Source organism: Gopherus evgoodei, chromosome 7 (assembly GCF_007399415.2).
Source record: "Gopherus evgoodei ecotype Sinaloan lineage chromosome 7, rGopEvg1_v1.p, whole genome shotgun sequence".
Taxonomy (NCBI): Eukaryota; Metazoa; Chordata; order Testudines; family Testudinidae; genus Gopherus; species Gopherus evgoodei.
This window is the reverse complement of record NC_044328.1, coordinates 74,619,401-74,639,266: the sequence shown is the minus strand read 5'-3', so window position 1 is coordinate 74,639,266 and position 19,866 is coordinate 74,619,401. Positions and strand designations below refer to the sequence as shown.

The following is a 19,866-nucleotide window of genomic DNA, read 5'->3' as shown; positions in this document are numbered from 1 at the left end:
ACCCTTTTCATACAGCAAGCCTGTGTGTGCAACCCCCCTTATCAATTAAAAACAAGAGGAGGTAATTTAATTTAACAGGGACTCAGGCTGTCGGCCCCACTCCTAGCAGGGCTGACACCTTGCAACCCCCCTTTTTGGGCACAGCATCACACCGGGATTATCCACCATGACCCCCAAATCTTTTTCAGAGCCACTGCTTCCCTGGATAGAGTGCCCCATTCTATAAGAATGGTCTGAATTCTTTGCTCCTAGCTTTATACATTTGCTTTTAACCATATTAAAACAAACACTGTTTGCTTGCACCCAGCTTTCCAAGCAATCCAGATCGCTCTGTATCGGTGACTCATCCTCTTCATTATTTACCACTCTTCTAATCTTTGTGTTGTCGACAAACTTCATCAGTGATGTTAGGTTTTCTTCCACATGACTGATAAAAAAAATGTTAAACAGCATATGGCCAAGAACAGATCCCTGCAAGACCCCACTTGAAAACCACACCCACTCAATGAGGCGTCCCCATTTACAGTTACATTTAGAAACCTATCCAGTTACCCAGTTTTTAATCTATTTAACATGTACCATGTTATTTTGATATCATTAGAGTTTTTTTAATTAAAGTGTTGTGTGGGACCAAGTCAAACACCTTACAGAAATCTGAGGAGGGTGTTGGAAGTGGGGCAATGGGAGGATACCATAATATGTGCAGAAGCCAGATGAGTGTGTGCTCCCAGTGAGGCAAGAGCTAACATGGGAATGAGGAGCAGCAGGCAAGGTAAACCCGAGCTATTGCAGAATTCATCTCACGGTCCTGCTGCCGTAATAAACAGCTTTTTAAAAAGTTGCTCATCAGCTCCGCCGTTTTACAGTTGTTGATTTCATTTCTATCATCGGCTAACAGCCCTAACATCTCTCTAATATTTCTACTTTGAAGAGCCTTTACAGTGCTTATCCATCTAGGTTCTTACATGGCTCCCAGCCCCACCGTATCTGAGCCCCTATTCCCACCAACCATTTTGACTATCATTAATTCTTTGCTGTCTTGTCTTTCCTCACTTAATTTCCAACACAAGTTCCTTGTGGCCATAAGATATTTCAGTGGGACCTCAAGAAGCCTGATCAGTCACTACTTCCTCCTCCCAATAGTTCTCTCTTTCAGTCAGTTTCATAATTCCCCCCACACTTGCTCTCTCCAAATCAGATACCTTTGGACAGCTGTGTTCTATGAATCTATTCATCAATACCTTGAATTAACAGAGCTCACAGTTATTAGCACAGAAGTGTCCTACTCCACTTATGCTTTCAATCAAGAACTCCCTACTGGTATGAAGTAGATCAAGAAGGATTTCTCCTCTGGCTGGATTCCCTACTTCCTGGCTCAAATATGTGTCCTTTAATTAATCTAAGAAGTGATGATGTTCCACACTTCTTGTACTTGTAACTCAACCGCTCTCTGAGTACTTGAAATCCTACATGACCACGTTCTTTAGAGATTTTGTACTCCATGGTAACTGGTTTAGGGATTTTTGTTCTCATTTTCCTCTAGCCCCACATAGCCATTTCTTGCAACTGTACCAGATTATTTCACTACCACTCCGTTAATGGGGAAATTGTTTCTCGCTGGTTTTGTTACTTTAGAGTACTACCCCATCCCTCATACAAAGAGGATTGTACCCACTAATGCTGACAGGATGGTTCTCTGAATTATCAAGTTTCAGTTGTGTCCACTACATCATAGTCTCCCTTCATTAAGCAAATGCTCCCAATTACCCATTTCCTAGTCAGTGTAAAGCCTCTGTAACTAGCCCTGCCAGTTCTGAACCCACAGAACTGGGACCCCTTGTGCTTCAGTGGAGATTTTATGGAGCACTGGGACCCTTCTTGTACATCAACAGCCTTCCCCTTCTAAACCATCCACAGATCCATTGGCTGGTCTCCAGTGTCACTCCTGACTTTACTCGCACTAGTTACTAGAAAGACAAGTCACCACCTATTTGACCTCGGTCTGCAGCACTCTTCCCAGGGTTCTAAAGTCATTCTTGAGCCACTTATTCTCCCTTTGCACCTGTCATTAGCTTTCACATGAACTACACTAGGTGAACATTCACTGCTACTCTGCAGGCTATGCTTTGCTTGTCATCACATTTCACGCCCTGGCACTAGGAAGACAGTATACCGTCCTTTTCTCTTTTTTAAGAGTCAGACAGCCTGGGCTATGTTCATTGCTACCGAAGTGCTCATCAAAATTATCTGCCACCAACTTCTGCCGCTCTGGTGTCACCCTTTCAGTTGCTGGTCACATACTACCTGGTTCTCAGCCTCTGGCTGATCATCTAGCTCATCAGGAGCATAGCATTTGTCACTTCTGTCAAAACTGAATGGCCTAAGTGCAGTAAGTCTTCTCTTAGCCTCCTTTTCCACATTCATTCCCTCTGAGATCTCAGGCAGTTACATCTCTCTTTATAGTTCCTCCTGCTGCAATCCAATTCAGGTTTTTTCCCCATTGATTTCAGCTCCTGCCCGTGTCCCTCCACAGTGGAAGCCACTTCACACTTCATGCATATAGAGCCTGCCTTGTGAAATAAACCAGGGCAAATCACAAGAAAAGTTCAGCAAATAAATTTGAGATGACAGATTCTCTGTTCCTTCCTGTCCCACTATTCTGAGCTCAGCTGACACATACAGGTTTTGAAGAGAGGCTTTGGGAGTTAGGTGGCAGCAAAGAACAACAGAAATTTAATTTGCTTCTTTCAGAAGCTATAGAGATCTCTTCTATCGAGTTCAAATATGAACACATTAGACATAGGATTAGCTACAAGAGGAATACACCACCTATGACGACATCCTGAAACTAGAAAGATCCTTTATCCAGCAAGACTATACCCAAAAGCACAGAAGACCTCTAGCAATGCTGGCTCATTGAGGATATATAGTAGGTCCTCAAAAAGAGAAAAGATGACATGAAGTACTCCCAGAAGTTGGGATCCCTGCAACAATCTTTCAGGCTACCATTTGCATCACTGCTTATTACTTCATACTACAAGACAATCACCTACAAAGCCCATAAACTTGTTGCAACTAAAATTCCAATCATGTTTCTCCTGTTCATAGAGAAAGGCGATGGGATGAAGGACAGATCTGGATACTAACCTCGGGCTGACAGCTTTTTGGTGTTGATGATTTTTGCAGCATATTCCTGGGATGAATTTTTCTTCACACATCGGCGGACCACAGAAAAGGCTCCCCTAGAAGAAAGAGAGCGGGGGCTGTGAAACTGAAAATAATAATGCAACAGGAACAATTTCCATCCTCAACTTAGATATGTCAAGTCAGCAAATAACACCAGAGGAAAAGTGTATACACGAGAGCTTAGCTGAGGCCTCCTAGGGGCCTTAAGCAAGAAAGTACAAACAGTGCACCATGGAGGGGAGGGGAGGGGAGGGGAGGGGAGAAGAGTGCACACATAATATACAGAGGCTGAAGAATGAAAGAGTAGCAGCCTAGAAGGTTGGAAACATCACCAAGAAGTCCATCCCGTAATTGTCTAGTGGCTGGAGAAGACAACTAGGAATCAGTTCTCCTAGGTTCTTGTCCCAGCTGGGCCAGTGAATCACCGCAGCACTTTGAACAAGACATTAACTGTGCTACACTAATTTCTTTATCTGTGCATTAGGGATAAATACCTCTTCCCAAGGGGGCTGGCAGGCTAATTGTTGTTTGTAACTTAACATTTTATAAATCTGAATTATTATTGCTGCAACAGGCTGTAAGGAGAAGTGCACTGAGTGGCAGAACAGAAAGGGGAAGGATTCTTAGAAGAAAAGGGAGATGGCATAAAAAAAAAGGGTGTAAGGAAAGACAGGCCAAGCCCTAAGAGGTTGTGGGGAAGAGGGAAAACTTGGAAAGTGGCCCCAAAAGAAAAAATGGTGGGTAGAGAGACAAGAGAACGGGCTTGATGGAAGAAAAACTCAGGAAGGTCAGAAGGGTGAATACGGGGAAGCTGACAGGGAAGTATCCAAGCCTCTGAGTGGGGAACTAGGTCCCACCAGTCCTGAGAAAAGTCTGTACACTGGAACTAGAAACAAACCAGAACACCACAGCAGCCCCACAGAAAACTTAACCCATCAGAGAGGATCTGGCCCTAGGCAATCGGGCCCCTCCCTACACTCCAGAGTCCTGACCCCTACTCAGCTTCTGCTCCCACTCCCAACCTCTCCACATAAACCAACGAGAAACACTGCAAGCACCATTCCTTGGGCCATGGCTGGAGAGACGCAGGCTGCAGCAGCCCCCCTAGGAATCCGTGTAGGGATGGGGCAAAGAGATGCAGCAGTGCCCAGAGACTGGTGCAGGGAAGGAGGGGGAAAGATACAGCAGTACTCAGGGATGCATCAACACACAGTGATCCCATCCTGTATACTGCTGCATCACCTCCATGTCCCCACAGGATCCCACTGCAGGTCTAGGTGTGCGTTTGGGAGCAGGAGAGTTGGGTGCAGCAGTGCCTGATCTCAAAACGGGAGAGGGGAGATCCCCTATACAGCCGCAGAACCTGGTCCTTCTGCAGGGCTGGGGGAATATCTCAGGAGGAAGCCAAAGCGACAACAAGGACAGCTGGAGTGAGTGTCCCGGGCTATGGCTATCACCAGGATGCAGCAGCCCCAAGCAGTCCTGGGGTGCACAGCCGCACATGGTGCAGGATGGGGGGGCACCCTGACCTGCAGCTACACTTGGGGTTGCGATGTGAGTAACCCCGGGGGGCGGCAGGACCCACTCCCCGTGCAGAATGGGGACGAGGGCGGTCCTAGGGTGCAGCAGAGCCTCCCGGCATCACTGTAGGGGCGGCAGGGGCAGGATCCCCGGGTGTAGCAGACGCCAGCTGCCGGTCCCAGGACCAGGACCAGGGCAGCGGGAGGAGCCCGGGAGCTCAGGGCACCCTGTCCGGCATAGGAAGGTGGAGCGGGACAGCCCAGGTGCCGCAGAGGCTCCGGGGCAGGGCTGAGGGCGGGGGCTCCCGGGGGAGAGGCGGGCGGGAAGGGACTCAGCCGGAGGTCCCCGGGGCGCAGGGCCGGGCGGGCTCCGTACTTGCCGAGCTCCTCGTAGAGCTGGTAGTCGTCGGTGAAGCGGGTGCACGGGGCGGTGGTGGCCATGCTGGGCTGGGCTCAGCGCCACTCGGGCATGGGGCTGGGCGAGGCGCGGGTTGCTGCCGGCCGGCGCGGGCGGATCGCGCTGTCCTCGGGGCAGCCTCCTCCGGTGGCTGCTTGGCTCCCCGCACCGCCCTGCACAGTCACCGCTCGCCAGGGAGGAGAAGGAGGCTGAGCCCCTGCCAGCACCGCGAGATCTTACTGGGAGACACCCCCCGCCCGCCCCCTGCCTCCGCCCGGCCCCGGGGTGGGGCCGCGCCCTGGCGCTCGGGGCAAGCGGGCGGTGCTGGGCCCGGGGGCGCAGGCAAGGGGCCGACCCGCGTGCAGGCTGCAGCAGGCGAGCCCCCACCTTTGCCTCTCTGCCGGGGGAAGGTGCTACAGCCTGACCCCCCCGCCCCAGCACGGAGCAGGAGGAGACGCAGCGGAGTAACCGGGGCGCGGGAGCCCCTCGGGTGCGCCCCCGACTCACAGCCAGAGAACCCCCAGCTCGGCGAGAGCCCTATGAGTGTGGATGGGGCTGGGGGACGTAAGGGAGGGAGCGATAGTGAGGAGGAAACCAGCCCGAGAGCTCCCCGGGTCTGGGTCTGACCCCTTGTTGCTCCTAGGCATGGGGGCAGGTAGAAGTGCAGCCGGATAAACTTCCTGCATGCACCGAAAAGGGGAGGGCTGCAGCCTGAGATCCCTGCGCGAGGAACGTGCAATAGGGCGGTCTGAGAGTCCCGCGCGGATAAATAAGGCTACAGGAGATTAACCCTTGTGTGCACCAAGAGAAGGGGAACTAGTGGAGCGCGACCCCACCATACGCAGAGGAGAGGAGGAAAACTGCAGTCTCTCCCTTCTCTCCATGGGCCAATGGGGTGGGGAGAGGAAGGGGCTTAAGAGCAAGAAAACTACTGCTGCCTAACCCTAGCATGCACATAGAGAGTGATAACTGCAGTCTGACAGATCTCCTGTGAAGTGGGGATAACCCCTGCATGTCCTGCGAGGTGGAGAATGTGCACCTAAAAGGGGGAACACCTTGACATTGCTAGCTCTGGGCACCAAGGAGAAGGAACTACACTCTGATAAAAGAAACTAGGGGTGCTGATGTGAACTGGAAAATAGATGCACCCTGAGCAGTTAGCACAGGATTCATAGACGACACACGCTGGAGTGAGGAAAAAACATTCGCCAGAGGGTGCTTTGTCTCGTTGGTTACATACAGAAATCACTAAGGAAAATAACCAACTGGTGAAATGGCAGAATAGTAATTCATGCAGTGCCTTAAAACTGACAGAGCCTTACCCTGCACTCACACACACTCACTGGTAGGTGGGGCTTCATCCCACTAAGGTACCCACCAAAGGACGAGCCTTGTGCTCTCCAGAAAAGTAAACCAGACTCCATTCTGTCTCTGCAGTTTGTGCCATTCAGGAGATGCTTTCCATAGCAACTTTATAGACAAGTTTATTTTCACTTCTCCTGTTTAAGGATTCTTTCTCTGAGTGATTGCCAATAAAATATTCTTTGATTTATGACAAACCAAGTCTAGTTTGGAGATTGTGTTTTGGGGCAGCGGCAGGCCTAGCTGAAGAGGGCAAATGTTCTTTGGCCTCTCCAAAGAGTCAGGAAAAAGAGCATGTTACAGACACAGGGAGACAAACTCACTCTAGCGGTATTGAGCATTAGTATTAAACTGATTTGAAGATTGAAAGCACTATAGAAATGCTAGGTATTATTATTGTATGTGAAAGGACCAGCAAGGAAGCCCTCTTCTATCGTTCAGCAAAGTAACAGGAACACATAGCAGCAGTGAACAGTTGTCTGTCCATCTGTCTGTACAGGGCTTATACAGCCTCTCTGAGCCTTCAAAGCGTAGGCCACATAAATTATAGAAATAGAGCAAGGGCAAATATGGAAAACAGGCAGCAGAAATAGGGCAATACAACGTTACAAAAAAACAACACAACAGAAAGGTGAGTAGGAAACCGCTGCATGCCACACCTCCTATTGTGCCCACACTGACAGTACTGGAAACTGCTGACAACAGAATCATTTAAAGACCCTCAAATTATCTTACCAGCCAGTGCCCCTCATTGAGACTGCATAGTAGCAGGCCTTTTAGTGCTGAATGGAAGCTGCTGTTACGGCCCCATTCATCCATCTCTGGTAGACCCTGCATGTGATGGAAACCACTTCAAGCCAAGGGGTGCAGCAGGACCCCAGCACCGCTAGTCTCAGCACCTATGGATCCAGCAGATGCACACCTAGTAACAGGTTTCTGTGGCCCAAATTCCATCAGATACACTCAGTGCAGAAAAGGTGAGCCAGCAAGAAGCACTTGATTCCCACAGTGCAATTATGCTGAACCCAGCACTTGACATAAATTGGCGCAGCTCAGGGGCTGCTTTAACTTATGTCAGCTAGCTCTGGTCTCTCGTGTTAATTTAGATGGAACGTAATGCCAGTTGTAAATTGATGTAGTACAGGCACACTTGAGCCTTTCCCTGCATCAGGGCATCTGGAGGCAGTTAGCGGAGGAGACTTTTATGCCACTGTGTAGCTCCTGTACATCAAGCAAATTTTAGGGTGGACACTTAGGGCCTGGTCATACCACTTTGTATTGCATGAATGGTCAGGAGGAGAGAATTTGGGCTTGTGTGTTGGTCCTGGGGTCCTGCAGGAAGAAGAAAGAGGATTTAGGAAAAAGCGGCACAAACCACCACAAATGGATACAGCAGCGGGAAGAACATACCCCAAACCATGTATTAAGCTAGCAAATCTGAGCGTGGGAGCCCAGCAATGTACAAAAGAGATCCAAACAATGCAGGTAGGCAGGGCCTGATCTAGGTTTTTTGCTGAACACAGACAGGATTGGTTCCCATATGGTTACAGAACTGCAGTAAACTGGAGCAATTTTCAGTTTGTGTGATTGGAGGATATCTGGATGCATATTATAAGACTGTCCTACGTAAGTGAGGAAAAGTTGAGGTGCTTTTATTATTCTTTTGTGCCATTCTTTCTTTCTATGGGGAATTTGCCAATGCAGTATCACTGTCTTCCTTTTAAACGAACAAACAAACAAACAAACAAACAAACAAACAAACAAACAAACAAACAAAAAGGCAATGGCTGTTGAAAATAGCAATCCCAGCCCTAATAACCACTGAGAAGCATTTCTTGCTCAATTTTATCCTACTTTTTCTACAGCAAGTTACAGTGGATCAGTATATTTGATTTGGGAGAAATGAAGTAACAGCTGCCCAAACTGAGCTTGAGCACTCCTGAATTTTGAGGTGTTCAAATCTGGAAGGCAGGTGCTGGGTGTGTGCGTGGGGGGGACGGGACTGTGGGCTCAACGGGGGAGCACTGCAGCACGTATGCAGCCTGCCACCATCCAGGAGCCAGACACGCTGGTCTGAGTGGCACAGTAAGGGGGCTGGGGGGTTGGAGAAGGGGTACAGAGTTCCGGGGGAGGCAAGCAAGGGGCAGGGAGTGGGGGGGTTGGATGGGGCCAAGGTTTGGGGGGACAGTCAGGGGACCAGCAGCAGTTGGATAGGCATGGGAGTCCCAGAGGTTTTGTCAGGGGACAGGTAGGGGGTGAGGTTCTAGGGGGAAGTTGGGGGGGGTCTCAGGAGGGGGCAGTTGGGGACAAGGAGCAGAGGCGATAAGATAGGGGGTGAGGTCCCAAGGGGCAGTTAAGGGTAGGGGTCCGAGGAGGGGGCAATCAGGGGACAGGGAGCAGGGGAGGTTGGATGGGTTGGGGTTTCTGTGGGGGGCAGTCAGAAGGAGTGGATGGTGGCAGGCTGGGGCTACCCTCCCTCCCAGTGGAGTGTCCTGTTTTTTGAATGTTAAAATATGGTATCCCTACCATCCACAGTGCAACTCTCCACTCACAACATGCTGCCGCATGAGGTCCCCCTCCTTCCTTTTCAGTTGGTAGTGGCCAAAGGAATGCTGGGAAATGTAGTTCTTTCCCTGCTCCAGGGCTGGTTCTATAGGCAGGGAGCTAACCAAGGAACTACAGCTCCCAGGGTCCCCTGTTGGTTCTCAGCTCCCACGCTGGATCCCTGCCGCCCCTGCAAATGGGCTGCCCCAAGCACATGCTTGCTTTGCTGGTACCTAGAGCCGCCCCTGCAGGTGGGATCTGGGGAGAGAGGGTCAGCACCACAGTTAGCAGCATGCAGGGATGGAGGGGTCCAACATCAAGGTAAGGCTGCTTAGTACTTTTTTCCTTACTGTGAAGGAAAGGTAGAGAGATGGGAAAGAAACAGAGATGGGGAAAGACTCCTAATTCTTAGCACCTTATGAACTTAAAGTGGGCCAGATTGTGCTGGGTCACAGATGCAGCCAAAATAAATAAACAGAGGTGGATCTGGCCTGGGTTCAGAGATAGAGCAAGCAGGGAAGAGAGGGCAAGTGAAATGGGAACCCAGGGGAAGGAGGATACAGACAGAAAAGGGAGAGAGGAAAGGATAGTCAAAGGAGGAAAAAGAACAAGAGGTATTGAGCAAAAAAAAGGGGGGGGTCAGAGAGATGGAAAGAAATATAAAGAATTAAACCGTTTTTTAAAAAGCCAGAAAGCTCTCTCTTCAGGTTAGAAAATGATGGTTTTCTAAAGAATGTCATTATCTCTATTGCTGTAGCATGTGAGGACCCCAGAGAAATATTATCATACCTTTGTATTTAGGCACTGTACCAACAAACCCAGAGACAGTCCTTGCCCCAGAGAACTGACAATCTAGATTTTGTTGAAAATCCATTGTCAGCTCATGACCTGGCACTATATTAAGAGTCCATTTTAAACCCTGTCTCTGACCCTATCTATTGAAAGGAGGAGATTGGAAGGAAACGATGAGAGTAGCAATGAGAGTGCGAAGAGAATCCTAACCTGCATCTTTCACCTCCTGGTCAGCTAAGTGCCTGCCAGGCTCATTAAGACCAACAATGGGACACATGCATCAGCAACCAGGCTGAGCTTCACTTCCCAGGCAATATTCAGAGATGAAAAACCCGAAACATAGCAACCGTTCAATAAAGAAAGGGACAACCGTTGACAGTGAAGGACATACTGAAACCAGAAAACCTTCTGTCATGAGCAAGGGCAGTTTGGAGGGGACAGAAGAGATACCAGACTCCAGGCATCACAAGCAACTGATCTTGTCTTTAAACAAGGGAGGGGAAATGTGATTTTCTTTTAATTATAAGATAGTCACCGGGCCTGATCCAAGGCCCGCAGTGAAGTCAATGGGAACTTTTCCATAGATTACAACAGGCTTTGGATCAACTCATCCAGTTAATAGGGACTCAGTGACTGAGCGCTGTGCTGATCCCACCGAACTAGGTGAGGAACAATAGCGAGGGGAGGGGTACAAAGGAGGATGTTTGCTATTCAGAAATGCTACAAGAAAAAGTGGGGAGTGGAGACAACAAAAGGAGACAACGAACGTGGAATGGAAAGCTGAACGTGTGTTCTACGCTGCCCGTATTATAGGAGCAGATAGATACCAGATTCCTGTTTTTGAAGCTTGCATTAAGAGAGAAGTGCTGTATAAATTGAGTGACAGACTTAATTAAACCAAGTACCGAGTGGGAGACTAAATTATGGGTATAGAGTTTTCAGAAGGAATCTAGGCAAAATGAAGCAGGAGGAGGGGAAGCAATATGGATAAGAGTGCATAGTGTCAACAGAAAGAAAGATGAGTGTTCTGGCTGACACAGCAGAGTCTACTTGCATCGAGGTAAAGGATAACACTGCAGTAAAGGGGAAGCTTGGATGGTGCCTGGACAAATTATGTTGTAGAGACTTGAAAATATTTGTAGAGATAAAGGAGGCTTTTGAAAAGGGCTGTTCAGTGGTTATGGGGGATTTCAGCTACCAGATACTGGGCCATATCCTGTTCTCAGTTACCCCCATATAAACTCTGGAGACAGTCCATTGCCTGTAGTGGAGTACTCCAGATTTACACTGGCTGGGAGGGCAGAATTTCGCCCACTAACTAGAAAAACAACAGTGGAAACTCTAAGGAGGACATGTTCATGGGGGTAGTACAGGTTTGCTTCCTTATATTATACCACCAGCCAAGTCAGGGATTAATCTGGGTTTAATAACTGGCACTGAGTTAGATACGATCAAACAAAAATATGTAAATCATCTAGGTCCTTATGTAAAACCCACTGAAACCAATGGGAGCCTTTCAACTGATTTTAATGGGTTTTGGCTCAGGCCCCAGGTACCCTCAGACCCTAGTGTTAGGTTTGGAATGTTGATGAGTATCTGTGGGAAGGGAAGGAACATAAAAGCACTGGACCTCAGGAAAGCAGAGTGCAGGGCTACAAAGCAAGTGAAAGGAAATTGGCTGGAATTCAACTCACAGTGGAAAATGGGAAAGTACAATATTTAGCTGTCAGGGAAGCTGCACACAGCAATCATTCCAGTAATATTAAACAAGCGAAAAAGGCAATAGGTACTAACGTGCCAAGCAGGGTGGTGCCAAGCTGCGTAAGAGATGAACAGCCGACATTAACAATGATAAAGAAACTGGGAAGGCTGAAGATGGAGAGAGAGAAACAAATAAGGGGAAATTAGGGGGAGCCAAAAAAAAAAGAGAGAGAGAGATAAGTAACAAATAAAACAAAAATCTAAAAACCAGTGAAAGTTTTAAAAATACATATGTTTTAGTGTACCCGCATGAGGAAATAAGGAAACAGATCAACAGAGCCAGACGTGTACCCAGAAGCCTCCTACTGCAAGACAAACCCAAGAGAGAAACCAACAGGACTCCACTGGCCATCACATACAGCCCCCAGCTAAAACCCCTCCAACGCATCATCAAGGATCTACAACCCATCCTGGACAATGATCCCACACTTTCACAGGCCTTGGGTGGCAGGCCAATCCTTGCCCACAGACAACCTGCCAACCTGAAACATATTCTCACCAGTAACTGCATACCACACCATAATAACTCTAGCTCAGGAACCAATCCATGCAACAAACCTCGATGCCAACTCTGCCCACATATCTACACCAGCGACACCATCACAGGACCTAACCAGATCAGCCACACCATCACTGGTTCATTCACCTGCACATCCACCAATGTAATATACGCCATCATATGCCAGCAATGCCCCTCTGCTATGTACATCGGCCAAACTGGACAGTCTCTACGGAAAAGGATAAATGGACACAAATCAGACATTAGGAATGGCAATATACAAAAACCTGTAGGAGAGCACTTCAACCTCCCTGGCCACACTATAGCAGACCTTAAGGTGGCCATCCTGCAGCAAAAAAACTTCAGGACCAGACTTCAAAGAGAAACTGCTGAGCTTCAGTTCATCTGCAAATTTGACACCATCAGCTCAGGATTGAACAAAGACTGTGAATGGCTTGCCAATTACAGAACCAGTTTCTCCTCTCTTGGTTTTCACACCTCAACTGCTAGAACAGGGCCTCATCCTCCCTGATTGAACTGACCTCGTTATCTCTAGCTTGCTTGCTAGCACACATATATATACCTGCCCCTGGATATTTCCATTACATGCATCTGAGGAAGTGGGTATTCACCCACGAAAGCTCATGCTCCAAAACATCTGTTAGTCTATAAGGTGCCACAGGATTCTTTGCTGCTTTTAAAAATACATATGTTTTAGTGTATCGGTTACTGGATAGGGACTCGAGGTTCTATTCATGCTCTGCTACAGACTCCTGGTCTGACCATGTCAAACTTCTCTGTTTCTCCTCCTTCCTTTTGTCTGTCTATTTAGAAAGCAAATTCTTTGGGGCAAGGCCTGGTGTACAACACTGAACACGGTGGAGCCCTGCTTTTGGTAGGCTCTCTCGGCACCACTGTAATAAATCCAGACAGAGGAGATAGAAAATACTGAGCCATCTTACAAATGAGTGCTAAGAGCTTCTACTGAGGCATGAAAAGTAGTGAGTTTGCTTCTGTCTTTGCAGAGGAAGAGTGTGGAGGGCTGTCTTAATCAGGCACAGTTCCCCAGGAGTGACAGCTGAGGCACAAGGAGAGTGTACAGAACAAAACTGATTCTAAATATATAGAGGGCAGATTCTGAAACTTGACTAGTCATTTCAGATGCCAAACTTGACTTTCAGAAAATGCTGAGAACCAACCAGAGAAATCAGGTTCTTTTAAGGTGTCTCAGGCTGGATACCCAAAAAGTGAGGCAGCCAAAATCACTACTCACTTCTGACAATCTTGACCTGGGTACATATAAGTGACTCACAGATGTGGGTAACACACATCCCCAAGCACAAAAGGAAGTGAGCAAGGAAACAGAGGAACCTTTAAACAGATGAATTTAAAAATTTTACATGAAAAACTCACTAGATTCTGGAGAACTGGACAGAGGCAATCATAGGAATAACCATATTAGAACATACCAATCGACAGTCCATCTAATTCAGTATCTTGTCTCCATTAGAGACTTATTCCAGATGATAAACGTGAAGGAGTTAAAAATCAAACAAACAAGAGACCCAGAGAACACACCTACACATTTGTGCAATATTGTATCATGGAGGGGTATTTCCTCTTGTCCCCTCCCCAGCTGTTAATCAGAATATGCCCTGAAGCATGAGGATTGGTATCACTTGTAATTTTAATCCTATCTTGTATCAGTACAGATGCCATTCTGTTTCACATCAATGCCTAATGCTTCCTTGATTCTTACTAAAGATATTTAAGTCAATAATATCCTATAGCATGGAGTGCCGCACGTTAATTAGATGGTTCCTACAAAATAGGATCTGATAACACTATAAATATGTTCTGTTTTAATGTCACTGAGTGCTTGTTAGTTCTCATATTATGGGAGAAGGAAAACAGGCATGCCTGATCATCATCCCCTGTTTTATGTGCCTATACCATGATATTGCAAAGCAGTGGAAGGGGCTCAAAGAAATGGGGAGGGGACTAACAGCTACTCTCAGGAGTGTTTCCACCTCTGGCTGCTGTGGGTCTCCGTTTAGTTGCTGGGTTGTCCACTGGCTTCTGGGTGCTGGCTCTCCCCCTTGCCCTGCTGGCTGCAGGACTCTTTTTACAAGGACTGGAATACAGGACACTTAGTAGAAGAGAAGTTTGGTTTTCTTCTCACCTCTAAGGGCTTGAGAGTTTGGATTTCTTAAGTGAAGCTTGGATCCTGGCATAGGAGATGGCCGTCTTCACAATGAGTTTTGTCTCCCTGTGCTGCAACAAGCCTGCTGAATTCACTCTCTGTGCAGTGCTCCTATCTGGGACTTCAGGCAGCACATATCCGGGGACCTGAGGCCAGGGGCACCATTTTAGGGGGAAGCCCCCTCAAGTTTCATACCTGAGGTTTACTCACAGTGCACATGGAGCTTTTACTGCAACACAGCTTGAGTGTGAGGAGTTTGGAAGCTGGGAGCAGCACAGCCTTTGGGGCAGGGAGTTTGTTTAAAGGCTTCTCATTAAAGTAAATAAAGGTTTGTTAGATGATCCTGAAAGCATTGTCAGGAACTCCAGTTAAAAGATAGGAAACAAAGGGTAGGAATAAATGGTGAGAATAGAGAGGGGTAAATAGCGGTGTCCCCCAGGGGTCTGTTCTGGGACAAGTTCTATTCAACATATTGATAAATGATTTGGAAAAAGGGCTAAACAGTGAGGTGGCAAAATTACTTACGACAGTTAAGTCCACAGCAGACTAAAGAGTGACAAAACTGGGTGACTGGGCGACATACTTCTTATCAAACTGTCTGTACTGGGCTATCTTGATTATCACTTCAAAAGTTTTTTTTTCCCTTACTTAGTTGGTAAGACAACTCTCACCTTTTCATGGTCTCTGTATGTGTATATATATCTCCTCAATATATGTTCCATTCCATGCATCTGAAGAAGTGGGCTGTAGCCCACGAAAGCTTATGCTCAAATAAATTTGTTAGTCTCTAAGGTGCTACAAGTACTCCTGTTCTTTATAATGACAGATAAAATTCAATGTTGATAAATGCCAAGTAAGGCACATTGGAAAACATAGTCTCAACTATTCATACAAAATGATGGGATCTAAATAAGCTATTACCCATCAAGAAAGATCTTGGAGTCATTGTGACTAGTTCTTTGAAAACGTTTGCTCAATCTGCAGTGGGAACCAAAAAAGTAAACAAAATGTTGGGAATCATTAGGAAAGGGATAGATAATAAGACAGAAAATATCATATTGCCTCTATATAAATCCCTGATACGCCCACATATTGAATAGTGCATGCAGATGTGGTCATCCCATCTTGAAAAAGATATATTGGATTTGGAAAAGGTTCAGAAAAGGGCAACAGAAATGATTAGGGGTATGGAAGAGCTTCCATATGAGGAGAGATTAAAAAGACTGGAACTTTTCAGCTTGGAAAAGAGATGACTAAGGGGGGATATGATAGAGGTGTATAAAATCATGACTGTTGCAGAAAAATTGAAAGGAAATGTTATTTATTCCGTCACATAACACCAGAATAGGGGTCACTGAATGAAATTAATAGGCATCAGATTTAAAACAAACAAAAGAAAGTATTTCTTCACAGTCAACCTGTGGAACTCTTTGCCAGCGGAAGTTGTGAAGGCCAAAACTATAACAGTGTTCCAGTAAGAACCAGATAACTTAATGGAGGATAGGTCCATCAATGGTGGTTAGCCAGGACGGGCAGAGATGGTGTACCTAGCTTCTGTTTGCCAGAAGCTGGGGTGAGCGACAGGGGATGGATCACTTGATGATCACCTGTTCTGTTCATTCCCTCTGAAGCACCTGGTATTGGCCACTTTTGAAAGACAGGATACTGGAGTAGATGGACCATTGGTTTTACCCAGTATGGCCATTCTGATGTTCTTTAATAGAACCCCTCTGTAACCCACTAGAGCCCCCCTCCCCTCCCGGAACTGAGATTGAATCCAGGAGTCCTGACAGAGTTAGTAAAAAAGTAAGAATATATATTAGAATTTTAAATCCACCCAGTGTCCCTTAAGTGACTTGCCACAAGATGTCAAAACATGTTAGTATGAGAGCTGAGTGGGTCTAATATTTATTTATTTTTCTTTATTTTAGATAAGAATTAGATACAGGGCTCCTGCCAGCTAATTGCTAAGTTATCTGCCAGAAAACTAGATTTTACAAGCACCTAAGTAGCCTTGGAATTATGGTTAAAGTTGCCCCTCCCCGCAGTCTGAAGTGGTGCCCCTGCCCGAGGCACAGTCATTTATGGCATTTGGGGCAGATGGAAAGTCTGTTCTTTGGAAAGTCTGTTCGTGATTCCTGACACAAGCATGGCTGGCACCGGCAAAGCTGTGAGAGTCTCCCCAACAATCGCATTACATGTTTCTTGTCTTGGGAGGAATCTAGCCCTTCCATGGTATGAGCCAGCCATATCTGGCTCCCACAGTGGTACATGACAGAGCTACAGAACAAGGAGCAATGGTCTCAAGTTGCAGTGGGGGAGATCTAGGCTGGATATGAGGAAACATTATTTCACTAGGAGGGTGGTGAAGCATTGGAATGGGTCACCTAGGGAGGTGGTGGAATCTCCATTCTTAGGGGTTTTTAAGGCCCAGATTGACAAAGCTCTGGCTGGGATGATTTACTTGGTGTTGGTCCTGCTTTGAGCACGGGGTTGGACTAGATGACCTCCTGAGGTCTCTTCTATTCCTAATATTCTATAATATAGGAGAGGCTACATTAACTGTCAGCAGGAGTAGCCTTTGTGGCACCCTCTCTCAAGCTTTCAGCCTTGCTAAGGAAGGGACTGCTACTCTCTCCCTGCATCCTAAGCTGCAAACACCACTGGCTACTCCCAGGGCTGGCTCTAACTTTTTTGCCGCCACAAGCAAAAAAAAAGAGTGCCGCCTCGCTGTAACACCCCCCCAAGCGCTGCCCAAGTCCCCGCCCCCTGAGTGCTGCACCACCCAAGCCCTCAAGCGCCGCACCGCTGAAGCCCCAAGCCCCTCCCAAGCACTGCGCTGCCAAAGCCCCTCGCCTGTCCCAAGCACCTCGCCGCGCAGCCCAAGCCCCCGCCCCTCTGAGCACCATGCCGCCCAAGCCCCCCGCCCTCCGAGTGCTGTGCCGCTCCACCCAAGTCCCCATCCCCCCAAGTGCCATGCTGCCGAAGCCCCCCGCCCCTCCTGAGCACCGCGCTGCCAAAGCCCCCTGCCCCTACCAAGCCCCCCGCCGCACCGCCTAAGTCCCCCAACCCCCCCGAGCGCCATTCCACCCAAGTCCCTGCCCCCAAGCATCACATCGCCCAAATTCCCGCTTCTCTGAGCCCTGCGCCACTAAAGCCCCTGTGCTCCCACCCCCTCGAGCGCCGCGCCACCCAAGCCGCCCCCACCGCACCCCCACCTCCGAGCGCCGCCCGGCCGAACCAAAAAAAACCAAACCCCACAACCCAAGTGCCACCCTGCCCCAAGGTGCCGCCCCAAGCACATGCTTGGTCAGCTGGTGCCTGGAGCCAGCCCTGGCTACTCCCCTAACTGGTTGATCCCATAGTACATTGATGCTTTTATTATACGGTAACTTTAAACAGCAGCTATATAAAACACCGAGGAGACATAGTACAGCTGGACTACAGCAGTGCTTATCCGAAGTGGAAGTTCCTTGCTCTAGGGTGGGGATTCAAGTATTGCACTTAGAAAGATATCAAGCTTCCAGTCCTCCTTCCTCTGTCCTCTCATCCACAAACACGGTCAGTATCAATTGTTGATCAAGTCAGCAGCAGGAAACATTGCCCACCATTCACATGAATCTAAAATGAAAACACTATCACATTCTGCAAACATCAATCATGATTCATCTGCTAACACTGCAGTTAGTGGGGGTGGGGGTTAAAATTACCTTCAACTGGACACAGTCTCAGATTGGTGCTGTCTCATCCCATGGCTGGGCAAGGGTGAGGCAGATACTCCTACTATGTAGGTCAAGTGGAAAGGGTCCGTGTTTCTGGAGTGGAAGGTCCTAAAATCTGGACCTGGCCCTGACCCTGAAGTCTCTTGCCATTGGATGGCAGGTTGATGAGGGAACAGTGGTGATGAAATACTGGCACGAAACATTCTGAACACTCATCTTAAAACAGCCATCATGATGAAACGTTCAGTGGCTATTTTGAGATTCGTGTTGTTTGTTGTATCAAGATTAAGCTGATGCATTGGCTGTTATGTCAATGATTAACAGTGTGTGCTCACTCTATCATCTGAAGAACAGATATTGATAAAAAGGGTTCCACTTAGTGCCAGATGTGGTGAGTTTTGTAATGTAGACATCTAACCATGGAGAAATAGTCTAATTTCACTTAGGCCACTGAACAACCAACATATGGTTTGGGTCACTATGGGCTGGATTCAACCCCGTATTTAAAGATATATTGCTCCATAGATCTCTCACTCAACCCATCTCTGACCCCTTCCTCATATTGTCATCTTCACTTATGGTACAAGCTGGGGCCAAGATCAGTGCTTTCTGGGAGGTGCTCAGTGACCTCAGCTCCTGCTGGCTTAGGCAGCTGTTGAAGGCATTCTGGCTCAGATCCTTCAAGATATGCGGATGCCTATTTCAGTGGAAATTAGGCACCTACATATCATTTGAGGATCTGAGCCTTTGCGCCTTGCAGGATAGGGTCCTCTAGCCCCAATCCTGCAGTGAGTTCTGTGCAGGCAGACTCCTGAGTTTGTGCAGAGCCCCAGCATAGTCAGTGGAGATCCCTGGGGGCTCATGATCTGCCCACCTAGAGCTCACTGCAGGATCAGGGCCTTAGCTTACTATCTCCTCAAGGCAGAGACTCCATCTTAATCTGTTTTACAAAATGCTATGAACAGCTTTGCAGGTATAAAACAGACATGAATAAATATTAACTGCATTCATTTCCAATTCCTCATGCCCACTATGGGATTTTAAACCACAATTGAGTTATTTAAGATTTAAAAAGAAAAAAAAACACATGAACAAAGTCATAGGCTTTTACTGTCTTCCAACTCTAAACTAGCTTAATGGAATTTCATCAAGCTTGAGAAGTTTCGGAGAAAAAAAGATTATTTTTGCCAAAGTTATTAACTGAAATATGGGTTTTGAACAGACCCCCTTCCTAAACCTTAACTGGAGTGTTCAGAGGAGGGCAATATAACGCACTAAATGGAATAATCCTTCAACAGCTATAAATATGGAGTCTTTTTCCTCTGGGACAGTGATTCAAACATGACCCACTTCAGCAGTGGTTGAAAGGCCATGGCAACCTGCTGTTCATTGTGCTGTGAAATGCTTTTCATAGTATCAGTCCACTCCCACATCAAACACCACTGCCACAGCTGGTGGGCCTCTGCTGGCAGCTTCAATAGAGAGCAAAGGACTGGGCAAAAGTGGTCCCTCAAGATCAGGGCCAACATACAACAGGCAGTGGAGCACACGTGGAAAATTGGCACTACCACTGCCCATGCACTATCTGCAGATGAATAAATATAGAGGCCAATAGGCCATCACTCTCCAAGGCTATCCAGCCAGCACCTTTCACCAGCCATAAAGTCTAAAGATCCATTAATGGAAGATCTTGGTTTTTGTTTCCTCTGAATCCCCATGATCCAGAACTACATCTCGTCTGTATAAACACTGACTTGGTTTTAAAATGTCAAGGTCATGTCTAAAGGAGCTGGCACAGCCCTTCCTCTGTGAGACAGCCAGATTAACGTTTATGCATTGTTAAAAAAAATAAACATGTTAACCAAAGCTGCCTGAGTGTT

General features: G+C 47.4%; 1 protein-coding gene across 15 annotated transcripts in view; it reads right to left on the bottom strand.

Annotated features, from left to right (window-relative positions):
- Positions 1-5,294, bottom strand: part of CAMK2G (calcium/calmodulin dependent protein kinase II gamma) — a 163,689-nt gene extending 158,395 nt beyond the window's left edge. For 4 of the 15 annotated variants that reach the window (XM_030569655.1, XM_030569654.1, XM_030569657.1 and 1 more), the window contains exons 1-2: positions 5,083-5,292; positions 3,148-3,242 (exon numbers count right to left, since the gene is read on the bottom strand). In XM_030569655.1, the coding sequence (XP_030425515.1) occupies positions 3,148-3,242; positions 5,083-5,147 (160 nt within the window). In that variant the 5' untranslated portion in view covers positions 5,148-5,292. Of the gene's footprint in view, positions 1-3,147; positions 3,243-5,082 lie in introns of all 15 variants that reach the window. The other 11 variants (XM_030569650.1, XM_030569651.1, XM_030569652.1 and 8 more) reach the window with 6 other exon arrangements.
- Positions 5,295-19,866: the final 14,572 nt, after the last annotated feature.